General features: G+C 40.6%; 1 protein-coding gene across 4 annotated transcripts in view; it reads right to left on the bottom strand.

The window, feature by feature from the left end:
* Positions 1-19,160, bottom strand: part of slc6a1l (solute carrier family 6 member 1, like) — a 100,483-nt gene that overhangs the window by 67,007 nt on the left and 14,316 nt on the right. For all 4 annotated transcript variants that reach the window (XR_012402141.1, XM_021475277.3, XM_068220787.2 and 1 more), the window contains exons 2-3: positions 12,491-12,716; positions 2,616-2,747 (exon numbers count right to left, since the gene is read on the bottom strand). Coding sequence is in view for 3 of the 4 variants with exons in the window: in XM_021475277.3 (XP_021330952.1) it covers positions 2,616-2,747; positions 12,491-12,677 (319 nt within the window). In the remaining variant the exon portion in view is untranslated. The remainder of the gene's footprint in view (positions 1-2,615; positions 2,748-12,490; positions 12,717-19,160) is intronic.

Raw genomic sequence — 19,160 nt, 5'->3', positions numbered from 1 at the left:
ACACAGTTCGCTAACAGACTACAAATCTGTCATAATAGACTACAAGTTCCAGTCATGCACCGCTCACACACTGTTTATTGTTTTCTGATGCTGGCTGGACCAACCTCTTTGCCTGTTTTTGACTTCTTTTTTAGATTGTCCACATTATACTGTTTGCTTCTGTGATCGACCCTTGCCTGCCTGACCATTCCTGTTAATAAAGACTCTGCTATTGGATCCTCACCTCCGTTGTCAGCGTCTCTTCACATCACAGAAGACTCAGCCATACATGAACTCAGCAGAACAGGTCAGCCAGCTCATCCAAGAAGCTAACACACTCAAGGACTACATTAATTTTTGGACATAGCTAACAATTCAGATCTTCCGGAAATCTTCCTTTTTCATTTCTTTTAAAATAGACAAAATTAACCGTTAAAATCCCCACTCGCAAACTTTGGGCAAAAACACCTCTGAATCCCTCGAATGGCTCACACCAGACACTCCAGAATTACCCAAATGTCCAGGGGCCTCATGTACTAAGACTTGCGTGGAAATCTCACTAAAACATTACGTAGGCACAAATAATAGGCTGTAAATGTGCGTACGCAGAAAAAAAAATTAGATGTATGAAACATTGCGTACGCCGAATCTCACGCATATTCTTTTGTACATCCAAATGAACGTGAAACTGAGCGCAACATGCACAAGTACAAAACCCCTCCCTGCCTCCTCCTCCGTATGAATATGCTAATGACTCTACTTTTGCAAAACCCAACGAAAAAACAATGGCAAAAGCAAGCAAAAAGAAAAACTTTGAACAGAATGTGAATTGGAGGTGCTGCTTTCGGAGGTAGACCGGAGAAAAGCAGTGTTATTTGCAAGTTTGTTCTCCGGAATTAACAACAAAAGAAAAAAATAGAGTGGGAGAGTTTAGCTGATGTGGTTAACACAATTGGGTCTGAACATCGCACTGAGTGAATTAAAAAAGAAATAGTGTGATTTATAGGTGTAAGATGTTGCAGTTCCCATAACAGTCTCAGTGGCGCAGCTCGTAAGATGCATGTCAACATGTTTTGACACGTTCGAGCATGAACTCGGTTCGAATACAGCACACATTCCCACGTTCAGTTCATCGTTAGTAAATCCAAACGTGAGCGATTCTGAGCGTGAAACCTGGAGTACGCAAAGTTTTTGTGCGTACGCAGCGTTGATACATGAGGCCCCAGGGGCGCCACATCCTCCCGAATTCCCTGAATGGCCAGGTGCACCACATCCTCCAAAATTTCTCAAATGTCTAGGTGCATCAGACTCTCGAGTACCACAAAAGGCCGGAGCCGCCGCCTGAGTCCCACGTAAGGTCAAAGCCGCCACTTGAGTTCCACAAATGGCTGCCAGAGCCGTGTGACTTCCCTGACCCGCAAGAGCTGTGTGACTTCCCAAAGCCACCAAAGTTGTGTAATCCTTTAGTGCTTCCTGATCCAAAGCCTTTACGATTCCACCATCATCTCTTTACCCAGGAAACCACAAATAACTAAAGCTAAGCAAAGTCCCTGCCTGCTTAAGGTTCAACCATCTGTACACATGTAACCACAAATCACATTACTAAATGACTACAGACCATTTGCTTTAACATATGTGCTCATGAAGTCATTTGAGAGACTTGTGCTGACCCACCTCAAGGACATTACTGGACCCTTAATAGACCCCTTTCAGTTTGCTTGTAGAGCATACAGGTCCATGGATGATGATACACAGTACTGTGTATGGATGATTTTGAAGGAGATTATGGTTGTGCACCTGTCCAACCTTTAGGACCTTTCCAGAAAAGTCATTGTACATTTACAAAATGAGGAAATGCATACAGATCTTTATATTTATATATTTATTTTTTATTTATTTGCAAAATAACCGGCAGCCAAACTTATTAAAATAAGAATAAAGAATGCTCCGCTGAAATGTTGAGGCAGCAAAGTGGTGCAGTGGGTAGCACAATCATCTCACTGCAATAAGGTCATTGGCACAAGCCCTGGGTTGGTCAATTGACGTTTCTGTGTGGAGTTTGCATGTTCTCCCAGTGTTGTTAGGGTTTCCTCCGGATGCTCCGGTTTCCACCAGATGTCCATAGACATGCACTATAGGTGAATTGGGTAAGCTAAATTGTCTGTAGTGAATAAGTGTGTATGGAGGTTTCCCAGTGATGGGTTGCAGCTGGGCATCCGCTTAGGAAAACATAGGCTGAATAAGTTGGTGGTTCATTCCGCTATGGCGACCCCAGATTAATAAAGGGACTAAGCCGAAAAGAAAATGTATGAATTAATGAATCAATGAATCAATGAATCAATCAATCAATCAATCAATCAATCAATCAATCAATCAATCAATCAATCGTTAAAATTTAAATGCCAGTTTTATCCAAAAAAATATTTATAGCCTACCAAACAATCCTAAAAGTTTTATTTAAAGATTTTTTAAAAAATCTCTTGATTAATCAGTCATTTGCTAAAACATCAAACTGAAGCTATTGGTTTAATGTTATGTACAGTATTTCAGTTTGCTTTTGATGGGGATGTAAAACTTACAGTGAAGCAATAATAATAGATGTCTAAAATAACTTTATGTATTTGTATGTTTCTCACCTTTCATCATGGGTATTAATTTCCATACTCCCAGTCCTCCCACAGATGTGTATTGTCCTAATGCTGTCTCCAACAGAAACAGTGGGATCCCAGCAAACACCAGAGTAGTGAAGTATGGGATCAAAAAAGCTCCTAAAACACAAAGAAAGTCACATTTAAATTTCAGACATAAACTGTAGTTTATGTATAAATGTAAATATATGCATTGGGTGGATATGATTTTGCTAACCCTGTTGAGAAAATCAGAAACCATTCGCAGAAGAAATAATAGTTTCTACTGAATAAAACTTTAAAAATACTACAAATCATAACATAATTTCATGGAGCCTGCTCATTTTTATGATTTCTCTTGTGTTTTTGAACAATCTCCTTCCTTTTTTTAGTAATAGCCAGTAGAAGGCAAAAAAAAAAATGTATTGCCTAAATAATATTTAAAAATACCAGAAAATACCACAATTTAAATGATTAAAAAGTGTATCCTAATTTAGGTTACACCAATAATCAAATTTTTGAGTGTACAAATGTTGATAAAAATTGATAAAAGATTAAAACTTTAAATTAAAGATAACTGATTAATTTTACTTAAATTATTTAGGAGCAATAAATTAAATATTACATATATTTTACATGAAACTGAAAAGTTAGTTGTACTTGATATAAGATTAGAAAAAAGGAACTTTTATTCATTCATTTTCATTTTAGATTAGTCCCTTTATTAATCTGGGGTTGCCATAGCGGAATGAACCGCCAATTTATCCAGCACATTTTTACTCAGCGAATGCCCCTTCAGACGGAACCCATCATTGGGAAATAAAATGTATATTTTTGTTACTTATTTTACTCATGTAAATCGTTACAAGATGTTTATCAAGTAAATCTTTTAGGTCCCTTTTTAGTTTACTTGGTAAAATCATGTTAACCCTCTACATTAAAATCTAAACAAGCTTTGAGATGGTTTTATATTCTAAAACTGCTTACAGAAGAACTGATTTGTGTAAGCTAAACTAAACAAAACAAATATATTCTTGTGAATGGTTATTGGAAGTCAATAGAGGAGAGACTTCAGTGAAAAAAAACTTCAGTGAATCTGTTACATCGCTGGGGGTATTCCAGAAAGCAGGTTATGTGACATACCCATAAGTTTAAGGCCGTACTCACACTAGGTACAGTTGCCTCGAACCGGGCCAAAGCACGCTTTTCCCCCCTCCCGTCTCCCCCAACGATCCGCACTCACACCACAAACGGGCCTTGGCACGCTTACGTCAACGCTGCTGCGCTGTTCAGTGAGAAGCGCTCTCTCACTCAGCAGCACAGTGGAGATTTCTCTAGTTATATAATTTCAGTCGTTTGTTATGCAGTGACATGCAGTAAAATATTTCGCCAAACAGTCCTTAGGGATACGGTGACACGGTCAGATATTTCGCCGAACAGATCCGCCACTTTTGGCGCTCATAAACAATCATAAAGCTCTCATCCTGCAGGAATGAGGAGGTTTGCTGAAGGTGCGCAGCTCTCATGCAGTGAGGAGTTTGCGTTTTAATAAACTACGGCAGTTTGCGTTCACTGAACAGTAAGAATGATTAATGAATCTATATGAAACAGCCCCTAAAAGTCAAGTCACTCAAATGTGCTTTCAATTTCGGGCTTTGACGCATTTTGCACTCACACACAAGCGTACCGTGCCAAAGCCCAAGTGAACCGCGCTCAGGCACACCTCTTCCAACCGGGCCAGGGCCGGCCAAGTGAACCATGCTTGAGCCCGATTCAGCGCACTCACACTTCTCAAACGATCCGGGAAACGGGCGGGGGGCACGGTACGGATGGCATAGTGTGAGTAGGCCCTAAGAGTAAGTAAATGGATAACCTCAGCTTTTAGTTCCAAAAACTGAGGTAACTTTTGGGGTATGCTAAGTAATGTGGGAATATAAATTGTTATAATCTATATATAACTAAAAAAGTTATATTCTTTGGTTTTTAGGGTGAGACAGCAGTGGCATTGCGAGGGGGGCGGGGGTGGGGCTTTGGGGGCTTAAGCCCCTGATGTATTGTCAAAAGCCCCTGATCTTTTGGAATATGTTGCACTTAAATAAAAATAGGTTGTATAACATTTTTTTTTGTTATCGAAGTCCTTAAAATTAGCACATACATCATGCGGTCCACTTAATGCAGCATATGTGTCAGGTAATTAAACAGTCACCTGTTTCTACTGGCAGGTGGGAGTGGCTCTGTTGTCACATGGTTTAAAAAAAATTCCGTCACTGCTCTTCATTCATTATTTTGAGGAGCTGATGCTGATGAGGTAATAATACAACTGTTTCGCGAAACTGAATAGTTCTAACTACTGATGAAGCTTAATATTTGTTTTCACTGTATAAAATGTGTGTAGTTTTGGTGAAATAAAATAACTGTAGGTAATCAATAAAATGTGCATCGTATTAATGTAAGAACATGTGAATTAGTCAGAAAAATTTAAATTGTACTTGCTTTCTAGATATGATATAGATATCTAGACATCTTTATCTAGATATGATATAGCCATCTGTTTCTGTAATAGTTAAATCAGTGAGTTCATGTATCTAGCATATTATTTTATAGCTATATTCTACTGTAACATGCAACAGATTATAAATCGACTTTCTTATGAAAACACCCAAGATGGCTGAAAGAACACATACAGTTAAAGTCAGAATTATTAGCGACCCTGAATTAACAGCCCCCCTGTTTATTTTTTTATCACATTTCTAAACATAATAGTTTTAATAACTCATCTCTAATAACTGATTTATTTTATCTTTGCCTAATGACAGTAAGTAATACTTAACTAGAATTTTTTAAAGACACTTCTATACAGCTTAAAGTGACATTTAAAGGTTTTAAAGGCAGGTTAAGGTAATTAAGCAAGTCATTGTATAATGATGGTTTGTTTTGTAGACTATCAGAAAAAATATAGCTTAAACAGGGTAATAATTGTGACCCTTAAATGTTTTTTAAAAAAAAAATTAAAATTGCTTTTATTCTATACGAAATAAAACAAATGAGACTTTCTTCAGAAGAAAAAATATTATCAGATGTTATATGATGAAACATTTTTCACATGATGTTTTCACAGATGAAAACAGTTATTGAAGCAGTCTTGTAAATTATCAGTGAAAGCCTTTTTATGTTTATTCAGAGCTTATTTTCGTTTAACTACAGCAATGGATGGATTTCGTAGTCTATATTAGGGATTTCCTGGAATGTTCTGCTACTTTTGTGAGGCAATTTCTGCTCAAGTATGAATGAAACAGGCATTACATGCATTTAAATACAGTGCAAATACAAACAAACTACAAACATATTAATACAAACTACAATGCCCTCATTAACCTATTTTGAGGAAAACTAAATAAAATCGCTCTCTAAAGAAATTTGTAGTAAATATATTTCTAGCATATAAATCTTTATTTTTATTATTTGTACTATTTTGATACAATTGTTATTATATCAAAAATAGTAGCTATTGAATATCAATATTTTATGAGGTATTGAATTTAGAAATTTCTTTGGGGCTAAACCCCTTATCCCTTTTGACTCTATAGCAACGCCCCTGTGTGACAGACCTTAAAATGTCTTGGTTTCCTGAGCCCTGACTGTCTCCAAAGTAATGCAAATTGTCAGTTTTACAGCACAGCTGTGTCTGTGGTCTAACAAATGGTCAACTGGTCGGATGGTTTCTGTTTATAGAACATTATTTGCACACTATTTTCACGCTAAAATGTATGTATGTAAATGTATGTATGTATGTATAGTCTGTATTGCTGCGAATTTCCTAAAAGAGCAACACAGTCATGTAGCACATCTTTTTCAAGACGTCGCTGAAAGTGCGTTTCTAGATGTTCTAGATGTTTCCTCTCCCTGGATGATGGGCACAAGCACTGCATTTCATGTCCGGAGGTCCAGCATGTTGATGAGGTGCTTGCAGGCAGTGCATGCCATCACTGCGGTGGAATCTTGCAAAAGGGCCACCCACCCCAGTTGTCTTCTGCTCCGCGTTGGGCACTCGTGTAGATCTGAGGACTACAGTGGGAGTAAATCCACTGCCTCTCGCTCATCCACACGCTCCATCTAAGCTTCGAGTGAGAGAAATGCTCCGTCCTCGGATGGCCGCCCTCTCACCTGATGACACTGAGGCTCAGATGTCCATTGCTGTATTGGAGGACAGGTTGTCATTGTCTGATGAGGATTCGAACCGGCTCCCTCCCTCAGGGGTAGTGAGCGCGACATTGAATCTAGAAGCAGACACGATAACTGAACTTTCCTGGGTTGCTTCAGTTGTGGGCCTGAAGATGGTTTATACGACAGCCCCGAGGCCGAACCGACTAGATGGGTGTATGTAAAGGATGTAAAGAAAGCAAGACCTTCTAAGCCTCCATCCCTTTCTTCCCGAAGTGCACAGTAGGCTCATGCAGTCTTGGAGAGCACCTTTCTCTGCCTGATCTGCATGCACCTCCGCCCTCATCATCCTTGAAAATGGAACAGCCAGGCATGAGTCGATTCCCCAGATTGAGAGTGCCATTGCGGGCCTGCGTGGTGCCTCTTCCTGGTGTAGTCAGCCTTGTTTCCTGTCCAAGGCATGTGGATTGTCTGCCTCCTTTGGAGCAGAGCCTACATGTCCACGGGCCAGGCTTCTTCCACCCTGCAAGCTATGGCCACCTACGACGACACCATTGGTGAATTCACCCAGGAATTCACAGCGGTGCAGTCGGATGCGATAGGCAGAGTTATCTATTGGTGGGGATATAAGACCGCTCCCCCTGCCGAACCATCCACATCCACTGCTTCTCACCAAGGGTGCGTTTAATGCACTGGCTACACAGCTGGCCCACATTTCTTCAGTGAGCCTACTTGCACAAATACTGTGCAAAGTCAGGGAGGACAAGAAATAGGTCTGTTTATTGCCCCTCTCTGGTTCAGTTGGACCTGAGTATCAACTCTCCTAGTGATCACCCCTCCCTGGCACATCCCCTGGAAGAACCTTCTTTGGGACAGACATCGTTTGGTATCCTTACCCAGATCTATGCCTCTTGTATGGTCCATAGATAGAGCGCGGAGGACTTAGTTGATCTACCGATTAGGTGTTTAACACCATCACTCAGGCTATACTGACAGTGGTATACTTTATCTAGAAGGACCCCGAACATGCCAGATCAGTGTGATGTTATCCTCCTTCAGTTTACTGAAGCTAAGGCTGTCCCCTTTGCACTGAGAGGATGGCGTTATGATAATCCCCACTCTGAGGATACACTGGGGAAGCATTGCCTCATCATCTAATTACTAGAGGCGCGAGAAGTGTATATTAATTCTATCCTGTTCCCCTTTCATACTGACTTGGAGATCTCTCTGAGGAGAAATCTGCTCGATCATTTGACTCAGTATCTTTAACATTTCTGACCAGTTAGACAGCTCTGCTGGTTGCGTTGGCATCAGTCAAAAGGGTGGGTATCTGGAGGCATATCTGGTCAGCGAAATGTGCCAGTGTTTTGAGCCTGCCCACTCTCCTTTTTTTCCTGAGACCCCCGCCCACCTAGGTGCCCTAGGTTCTAACAGCACTCTTTTTAGACTACATAGTGAAACTGCAAGAGCTGCCCATGGAGGAGGCAGACCTAGTCCCTTTATGTGTCCTGTTTGCGCTTTGCGCATTATACAGACTGTACTCAGAGCTTTTAGATCCTCTGAGCAGCTCTTTAAACAGAGATTGGTACTAGAGCTGTAATTGGGCCATCAAAATCAGGCCCGATAGGGCCCGAGCCTGACAGAATTCGGCCCGAGTCCGACAGGTACATTTTGATTGACAGCTCTATAAAGCCCGAACCCGTTTATAGCCCGACATTATTCGAATGTGCACAGGCACACAGTTCTTTTGCCTTTTTTCAAGATCATTTATATGTGTTTTAACATTATTTATTAGTAACATAGGCTATAGGGCACTTGGAAGTTGGAACAAAGAAATAAAATAAGTCCTCTGTAACATCGTAACGTCTCAGCACTCTAAATAGGCCTAAGTACATACACTCAGCCTTTAAATTGGCCAACACACCAAGTCTTTCTTGACAAATCAAATTAAAATAAATTGTAAATTACGATGGGCTTTTGGCAATAACGAAATTAAGATAAACGCTCTGCGAGATTTGTTTAGCCACTTTTCTTCACAATTTGGCAACGGTGAAGCTGAATATTAAAAGAATAGCCTATGCCAAAATTAACTTGTATACTCTGTCTACTTTACGATTTTATGGTTTAATTAACAATTATTTATCATTTTAAAAACTCTTTACTCACCAAGATTAAGCTGTGTTGTTGTGAGGGAACATTATTGAATCCACTGTGAATTTCTTTAGCGCAGTCCTGCACTCAGGATGGTACGTCCATCAGCGCCAAACACCCATTCACTGCTGTTGCTACAGGCCGAGATGCATAGTTCTTATCTGGCTAATTTTGCAAATTTTGGGTAGGATTGTTTGTTCATCTTCTACCAGCCAAGAACATCCACTTCATTTTCCATGACAGGGATTTCAATACAGCGAGTGGCCTTGTCATCTTCCCTGTCAGCTTGCTGTACATACATTGCTGTTTGGTGTTTAGCGCTCCACAGAAATACGAGAGTGACCGCCAAAATACCTTCGCGGTTAGAATGACTGTTCTTATTGAACTTTTTTCTCACCGTGGAATTTTTATGGTGATTCGTGAATTTGTCCACTTAAAATGTCTCCAATTATGCCCCATGCATGCACATTAACTCGCGGTTATATTCAGGAGGTTGATATAACTAACCATTATCAGCTGTTTTGGAATCGACATTTTCACAGTAAGCAGATTTTCGATTAATCAATCGAGAGTTCAGGGTTTAGCAGATGGTAAATTAACCCATCTTTCTGGAATACCCCCTGGTGTGTCTGTGTTCTGTGTCATGAAATGTCCCTTATGCTGTGTTCCATGTGCATGTGTTTTTGTCATGTGACTACTTTGTTCTGTTTTGTTGTGTGTTAATGTTCTTTAGTTCCACCTGTTGTCTCATCCCTTTTTGTAATCTGTTCAATCTTGTCCTTTGTATTTATACCCACTCTATTGGTTTAGTTCTTTGTCTGGTATTGTTTTGTCATTTATTTTAATCTCCTTGCCATTCCTGAAGTTGATGGTCCAGTGCCTGTTGTGAATGTTTTTTGTTAATAAATATGTGTTCTTTTGGTAACTCCTGAATTTGTGAAGTGAGCCCCTATGACATAATCTCTGAGGCTACTTCTGTTCAGAAATGTAATGCCGATAATGTTTATTAGCATTAGATCACAAAGTGTCTAAATACTATATTATTTTTTGTTGATATTTCCGTGTTGATCATTTGAGATTGTAAGCAGAGAGGCCTACAAACCTATTGTGTCAAAGATGGTTTCTGCTTGATGAAACTGCAAATCTTCAATAAACTTTTTTTGATCAAATCTCTGATTTCAGCTCTTCTTCACCTGACATACTGGCCATTTTTGAATTATACATGTTTGTTCCCAGCATAGGTAATAGTTCTTAATAAATAAATGCTAGTGAGTGGTACAGTGGCTAAGTGGTAATCACTGTCAAAGAACGTCACTGGTTCGAAACCTTGGTGGGCCAGTTGGTATTTCTGTGTGTAGTTTATATATATTCATTTTCTTGTCGGCTTAGTCCCTTTTAATAATCCGGGGTTGCCACAGCGGAATGAACCACTAACTTATCCAGCAAGTTTTTACACAGCAATTGCCCTTCCAGCCACAACCCATCTCTGGGAATCATCCACACACACAATCACACACACACACACACACACACACACACACACACACACACACACACACACATACACTACGGACAATTTAGATTACCCAATTCACCTGTACCACATCCTTGGACTGTGGAGGAAACCCACGCGAAGGCAGGGAGAACATGCAAACTCCACACAGAAATACCAACTGAGCCGAGGTTCGAACCAGCGACCTTCTAGCACTACCTACTGTGCCACTGCCTCGCCATATATATATATATATATATATATATATATATATATATATATATATATATATATATATATATATATATATATATATACAGTTAAAGTCAGAATTTTTAGCCCCCCTTTAAATTATTTTTCCCATTCAATATTTCATCATAAAACGATATTTAACAGAGTAAGGATTTTTTTTTCACATTGTTTACAATAATATTTTTTCTTTTGGAAAAAGTCTTTTTTGTTTTATTTCAGCTAGAATAAAAGCAGTTTTTGATAAATAAATAAATCAAATCAATCAATCAATCAATCAATCAATCAATCAATCAATCAATCAATAAAAACATATATTCATTCATTTTCTTTTCGGCTTAGTCCCTTTATTAATCCGGGGTCACCACAATGGAATAAACCGCCAACTTATCTAGCACTTTATTTTACGCAGCGGATGCCCTTCCAGCCCCAATCTCTGGGAAACATCCACACACACTCATACACTGTGGACAATTTAGCCAACCCAATTCACCTGTACTGCATGTCTTCGGACTGTGGAGGAAACCGGAGCTTGCGGAGAAAACCCATGTGAATGCAGGGAGAACATGCAAACTCCACACAGAAACACCAACTCATCCAGCCAAGGCTCAAACCAGTGACCATCTTGCTGTGAGGCGACAGCACTACCTACTGCACCACTGGGTTGCCTAAATAAAAACATTTTAGGGTAAATATTATTAGCCCCCATAAGCTATAGATTTTTTCAATTGCCTACAGAACAAACCACTGTTATATAATGACTTGCATAATTAACCTGACTTGCCTAATAAATTGCCCTTTAAAATTGCCCTTTAAAAAAGTGAATACTAGTGTCTTGAAAATATGTAGTAAAATATTACGCACTGTAATATTTTGTAAATATTATGCAAATATAAAAGAAATTAATTATTAGAAATTAGTTATTAAAACTATTATGTTTAGAAATATGTTGAAAAAATATTTTCTTCGTTAAACATAAATTAAGAAAAGATATACAGGGGGGCTAATTAAGAGGGATTAATAATTCTGACCATACTTCTTATGTCTGGGCGATATGGCCTTTTTAAAAACACCTCATTAATCAATTTATATATATATATATATATATATATATATATATATATATATATATATATATATATAAATATATATATATATATATATATATATATATATATATATATATATATATATATATATATATATATATATATAGAGTTGAAGTGAGAATTTTCAGACCCCCTAAATTAATAGCCCCTCTGTTTATTTTTTCTCCCAATTTCTGTTCAACGGAGAAAAGACATTTCTACACATGATAGTTTTAATAACTCATTTCTAACAAATGATTACTCTTATCTTTTTTATGATGACAGTACATAATATTTTACTAGATATTTTTCAAGACACTTCTAAACAGCTAAAATGACATTTAAAGGCTTAACTAGTTTAATTAGATTAACTAGGCAACTTAGGGTAATTAGGCAAGTCATTCTATAAGGATGGTTTGTTCTGTAGACTATTGAAACAAAAATAACTCAAAGGGGCTTATAATTTTGTCCTTAAAGCTTTTTTTTTTTTTTTTTTAACTAAAAACTGCTCTTATTATAGCCTCTTATTATAAAACAAATAAGACTTTCTCCAAAAGAAAAAAAATATTTTCAGACATAATGTGAAAAGTTCCTCACTCTGTTAAACATCATTTGGGAAATATTTTAAAAATATATATATACATCTAAAAATTAAACGGGGGCAAATAATTCTGACTTCAACTGTTGTATAGAAATTGTTTGATCCAACTATCAGTCTAACAAATTCACCTGTCTTCTCTTACCTCCACCATTCTTTCCACACAGATATGGGAACCTCCACACATTTCCAAGACCAATAGCATATCCAACGCAGGACAGAAGGAAGTCAAATTTTCCTTTCCAGCTTCCTCTATCTGGTATTTTATTCTCCTTCTCTTCTACAGGAATGCTGTTGTGATCCAGATCCTCAAACGGGATAGCCTGCTTCATGTCTGAGGGTTTAGGAAGTTTAGGTCGCCTGTGGGACTTCTAGGAAAGGGATAAACATTAATTTTTATCATTGAATTAAGACTTAATTACATCATGTTGTGTATATTTGAGGATTTTTTTATTTTTTGGAAAAATATATACTTTTTTCAGTTGGTTATATGTCATTGCAAATACAGATACTAGATGTACTCATATTGCAGTCACAAACAAAAACATTTCCTCAAAGAAGACATTGAGGACAATCCAATGCAAGACCCAGAAGCAGAATGATAGTTAATCATTTATTGACAGTAGTTGCAACTAGACATAAGAATATAGACTGGAAAGTTGTGGGAGAATGCTGGAACCCACCTCAGGAAGCAAGACCAAGACAGATAACTGGGCAAAGATTAATGAAACCAGAGAACCCAAACACTAAGCTTTTTGGGAAATTATTCCAACTAACTTCTTAAGCAACGATGCTGATGCTGAATTGTACACTATGCAGTATAATATATTACTATATTTAACCCATTATGTACAAATTACAAAATTCTATTTTGTATTTAAAATACATATTTGAAATACATATATCATAAATTCAGCCCATCCCTGCTTGTGCTGCTGTAGTCTAATATGCCGACGGTGTGGTAAGAACTGTACTTCACTTGTGTTCCAAAGGGGTTTGTTCTTCAACGTCTTTAACAAATATTTAGCCCTTTTTTCAGGGATGTTTTTTGGATACAAGTAATTTTCTAATTAAAAATTTAATTTAAGAGCTTAGGGTAACACAATTTAATGCAACTGCAAAACTGCAGTATAATGAGGTATAAACACAGTTCAACTACAATGCAATAAAGTTCAAAAGCATCAACATCTGCAGTACACAGAAGTAACATTAAAAAACTGAGAGGGGCAATTTAGTGATATGTTATATAATGTATTGTACTTAGGTATATAAGTAATAAAAGTGCACTTTAATTTTATTATGTATTGCCGTATTGTAGATGTATTTCTGTAGTTAATTACACTTATGAAAAGTGCCATACAATATATTGTGGGAACTGAAGTGCTAAAACCTCATTTGGAAACCATTGTCCACTGAGCAGGAAAAATTGTAGTTGTATTGCAGAAATACTTCAGTTGTATTGCAAGAGCGGTATGGCAGTTGGAGTAGTACTTCAGCTGTATTGCCGTAGCAACACAGTGGCTGTAGTACTTCAGTACCATTGCAGTAGTTGTACTGCAGCTGTACTGTAGTAGTAATCCAGTTGAATTTCAGTAGTTAATAATAATAATAATAATAATAATAATAATAATAATAATAATGATAATAATAATAATAATAATAATATTGGTTAATTTTATTTAAAGGTGCCGTTCTTGACACTCAATGTCGCTGTACAGCACAGCTAGAACAATCAGTTCAAATAAAAACACAATAAAAGTCAATAGAATACAATATAAATTTTAAAATTGCAGTCAGGTTAAAGAGAATAAGCTTTTCTAAACAGATGTGTTTTGAATTTGGATTTAAATTGTGAAAGAGAGTCTAAATTAGTGAGATCCTGAGAAAGTGAATTCCAAAGCTGAGGAGCAGAGTGGCTGAAGGATCTGCTTTCCATCGTGACAAGGCGGACAGGAGGAACAAGAAAAGTGAGGGGAATTAGATTAGATTAGATTCAACTTTATTGTCATTACACATGTACAAGTACAATGCAACAAAATGCAGTTTAGGTCTAACCAGCAGTGCAATAGCAGCAAGTGCAGGATACAGGAATAAGTGCAGTTATAGAAAACTATGGTGATATTTACAGATGGATGTACTATGAACATTATATACAGGTTGGATAAGCTATGAACAGATTTACAATATATGAATATATGTGCAGGTTGCTATTAATAATCAGTAGTGTGCAGATAGATAAACAATGGAAGAAGAAGACCTGAGTGTTCGAGAAGGTGTGGCGATATGAATAAGATCAGTACGGTATGGAGGAGCAAGATTGTGGATGGCTTTAAAAGTGAGAAGTATTTTATAATTAATTCTGAAAGACATGGGAAGCCAGTGAAGCTGTTGTAGAATGGGTGTGATGTGACAGATAGAGGGGAGTTTTGTGATACGGGCTGCAGCATTTTGTACCCATTGTAATTTATGAAGAGTTATATTACGGAGGCTAAACAGAAGGGAATTACAGTAGTCTAAATGGGATGTGACTGTCACGGTTGCAGGTTTGTGCGCTTCTCCGGAGTGTATGTTTGATCACGTGGGTTTGTTTTGTTTTGGTTATCCATGTGGATTTGTTAGGCTCACGTGTTATGACGACATTCAGTTGGTCTGATTAGTTCGCCAGCTGAGGCTCATCATGGTGCCTATATCTGGGCGACGCTTTTGTGTGTCTGTGTCAGTTCGTTATTATCACTCATGTTTGTGTGTCTGTGCTCAGGCCCTGCGGAGTTATCTGGATCTGGTTTCCCCGTTTGTTTCCTGCCCTGCGTTCTGCGTCCTTCTAGCCTGGCACTATTTGTCTTTGTCATCACAATAAACTTGTACACTTGCAATTGGATCTTCTCTGACTCTCTTTGAAACGTTACAGAACGAACTGACCTTTACATGGATCCAGTGAGTGTTTCCCAGATCTCCGAGTTCGTCTCCCACAGCAACGCTCGGATCGATCGTCAGGATGAGGCCCTGGCCACCACGGCTCAGGCGATCCAGGCCCTGGTTGGCAAAGTTTCATTGCTCACATCCCAGGTCCAACAACTGGTTACTCGTGCTGCACAGGCTGATACTGCACCTGCCCCCGAGACTGCACCGACCCTGGAAGTGTCACCAGCGCCTGCGGTTCCTGGTCGCTCTGTTGAGCCGCGTCTTCCACCTTCGACCAGCTACTCTGGAGAGCCTCTCTTGTGCCGATCCTTCCTGTCTAAGTGTTCCCTTTACATCTCGCTGCAGCCGTCATTATTTTCCTCCGAACAATCTAAGGTGGCATTTGTCATCACCCTCCTTTCGGGAAAGGCGGCTCAGTGGGGAACAACAGCTTGGGAACAAAAGCTACCATGCTGCTCTACGTTTGACCTGTTCTCAAAAGAACTTAAGAAGGTCTTTGATCGAGCCGCTTCAGGGAGAGAGGCTGCCCTAGTCCTCGCTGAACTCCGCCAGGGGAATCGGAGCGTAGTGGAGTACTCGATTGAGTTCCGAACACTAGCCGCTGAATGCGGCCGGAACGCGGAGGCACAATGGGACATGTTTCTGCACGGATTGTCTGATCGTCTGCAAGATGCGATCTATTCCTTAGATCTTTCTAAGACTCTGGACGAGCTGGTGGATTTGGCCATCAATGTGGACACCAGACTGCTTCGGCGTGAGACTCGCCTGCAGCAGAGCAGATTTTCGGATTCCGTTCCTGACTTTCCGGCATTAACTGCGGCACCGGAAGCGGTAAGCGCTGACCCGGAACCCATGCAGCTGGGGAGATCCCGCTTGTCCGTGCAAGAAAAGCGCCGATGGAGAACGGAGGGACTCTGCCTCTACTGCGGAGGGGCGGGTCATCGGGTGGCTTCCTGTCCCGTAAAAGACGACACCCATCAGTAGGTAAGGGGTTACTGATGGGTGAAATTAATTTGGACAAATCCTCTACGGCTGCCACTTTATTGCCCGTCACTGTATCATGGGGTTCCGGAAGTCATGACACCCATGCCCTCATCGATTCCGGGGCGGAGGGAAATTTCATTGACTCCAGTTTCGCTTTCAGTTCTAAACTTCCGGTTATTGCACTCTCACAACCCATTGCAGTACGCGCCCTCAGTGGGCTTTCCCTTCCCACTATCACTCACTCCACCAAACCCATAAAACTTATCACGTCTGGAAATCATGTTGAACACATTTCATTTTTTTTAACAGACTGTTCCAACTCACCGGTGGTTTTAGGACATCCATGGTTAATTGTTCATAAACCTCACATTAATTGCGGTCTTAATTCCATATTTTTGTGGAGTGAGAAATGTCATGAGTCTTGTCTTTCGTCTGCTCGTTCTGCTGTTTCTTGTTCTGTGTTTCAGGAGGAGCGCATGGACCTGTCAAACGTGCCCAGTGAGTACCTCGACCTGAAGAGAGTGTTCAGTAAGTCTCGAGCTGCTTCTCTGCCTCCTCATCGTCCCTATGACTGTGCAATAGACTTATTGCCAGGTACTTCTCCGCCTAAAGGCAAGTTATACTCTCTTTCCATTCCTGAGAAGAAGGCCATGGAGAAATATATTTCTGATTCTCTAGTGGCCAAGATCATACGGCCCTCTTCTTCTCCGGCGGGGGCGGGGTTCTTTTTCGTAAAAAAAAAGAAGGATGGGTCTCATAGACCTTGTATAGACTATCGAGGGCTGAACAGCATCACGGTGAAGAATACGTATCCTTTGCCGCTGATGTCTTGAGCGTTCGAGCGTCTGCAAGGGGCTTCGTTTTTCACGAAATTAGATCTCCGCAACGCATATCATTTGGTTCGCATGAAGCAGGGTCATGAGTGGAAAACCGCGTTTTTGACCCCCAGGGGGCATTTTGAATATTGTGTTCTTCCTTTTGGGCTTTCTAATGCTCCTGCGGTTTTCCAAGCACTCGTAAATGACGTGTTGCGAGACATGATAGATCAGTTTATTTATGTCTACCTGGATGACATTCTGATTTTTTCTCGTTCTCTCCAGGAACATGTGCAGCACGTCAGGCGAGTGCTTCAGCGGCTGCTAGAGAATGGGCTTTTTGTCAAGGCGGAGAAATGCGTGTTCCATGCACAGTCTGTTCCCTTTCTAGGACACATTTTGTCAGTCGAGGGGGTGCGCATGGATCCAGAGAAAGTTCAGGCTGTAGTGAATTGGCCAATCCCCGAGTCTCGTAAGGCCCTGCAGAGATTTCTGGGCTTCGCTAATTTTTACCGCCGTTTTATTCGCAATTTCAGCCAGCTCGCCGCCCCTCTGACGTCCTTAACCTCCGCCAAGACGCCCTTCAGGTGGTCGAGTGCAGCACAGGTTGCATTCACTAAACTAAAGAGCCGCTTTGTTTCAGCTCCTATTCTGGTGACACCTGATCCCTCCTGGCAGTTCGTGGTGGAGGTTGACGCGTCAGAGGTGGGCGTGGGCGCGATCCTGTCCTAGCGCACAGCCTCGGATGACAGAATTCATCCGTGCGCGTTTTTCTCTCACCGATTATCTCCCGCTGAATGAAATTACGACATTGGTAATAGGGAGTTGTTGGCTGTCAAACTTGCTTTGGAGGAGTGGCGTCATTGGTTGGAGGGTTCAGGGGTTCCCTTTATCGTTTGGACCGATCATAAGAACCTCGAATACATCAGGTCCGCCAAACGACTTAACTCCAGGCAGGCTCGGTGGGCATTATTTTTCGGACGTTTTGACTTTACTATCTCATATCGACCGGGTTCTAAATACATCAAACCCGACGCTTTATCCCGTCTTTTTGATTCTTCCGAGCGCAATACGTCTCTTGAGCCCATCGTTCCCCAGAGGATTTGTATTTCTGCAGTAACATGGGAGATCGAGAGCAGGGTCCGCACAGCCCTGGATGGGGTAACGCCCCCGGTTGGATGCCCACCCAGTCGTTTGTTTGTGCCGGAGGAGATTCGGTCTAACGTCATTCGGTGGGGACATTCCTCCAAAGTGGCTTGTCATCCTGGGGTGAGTCGTACATTATTTTTGGTTAAACAGCGATTTTGGTGGCCAGCTATGGCACGGGACATACGCGAGTTTGTTTTGGCCTGTTCTGTTTGTGCTGTTTCTAAGACTTCTAATCGCCCCCCTGCTGGACTCCTTCAGCCGCTGTCAGTGCCTTCGAGACCCTGGTCGCACATTTCGCTAGATTTCGTCACCGGTCTCCCGCCATCTGGTGGCAATACGGCTGTTTTGACTGTTGTGGACCGGTTCTCGAAGGCTACTCATTTCATTCCTCTGCCTAAATTACCCTCAGCCAGAGAGACAGCGGATGCTGTCATTAATCACATCTTTCGCATTCATGGCCTCTTGACGGACGTGGTTTCTGACAGGGGACCCCAGTTTGTCTCTAAATTTTGGAGAGAATTCTGTCATTTATTGGAAACGACTGTAAGTCTTTCTTCTGGTTTCCATCCTCAGAGTAACGGACAAACAGAGAGGGCCAATCAAGATCTCGAGCGTATGTTACGTTGTTTGGTTTCCCAAATCCCTCCTCTTGGAGTCAGCAGCTCCCATGGGTGGAGTACGCACACAATTCATTACCAGTGTCGGCTACGGGCCTCTCTCCGTTTCAGTGTAGCTTAGGATACCAGCCACCAGCTTTTCCCAGTCTGGAATCCGAAATCGCGGCCCCCTCTGCCCACGCCTTTGTCCAGAGGTGCCGACGCACTTAGAGCAGAGCCAGACAGACCCTCCTCCAAGTGGGTGCGCGCACCAAGGCTAAAGCCGATCGCCACCGGTCGAAGCCTCCCGTTTACGTCGTCGGTCAAAAAGTGTGGCTTTCAACTAAGA

Source organism: Danio rerio, chromosome 4, assembly GCF_049306965.1.
Source record: "Danio rerio strain Tuebingen ecotype United States chromosome 4, GRCz12tu, whole genome shotgun sequence".
NCBI classification, from domain to species: Eukaryota; Metazoa; Chordata; class Actinopteri; order Cypriniformes; family Danionidae; genus Danio; species Danio rerio.
This window is presented reverse-complemented; position numbering and strand designations above follow the sequence as displayed.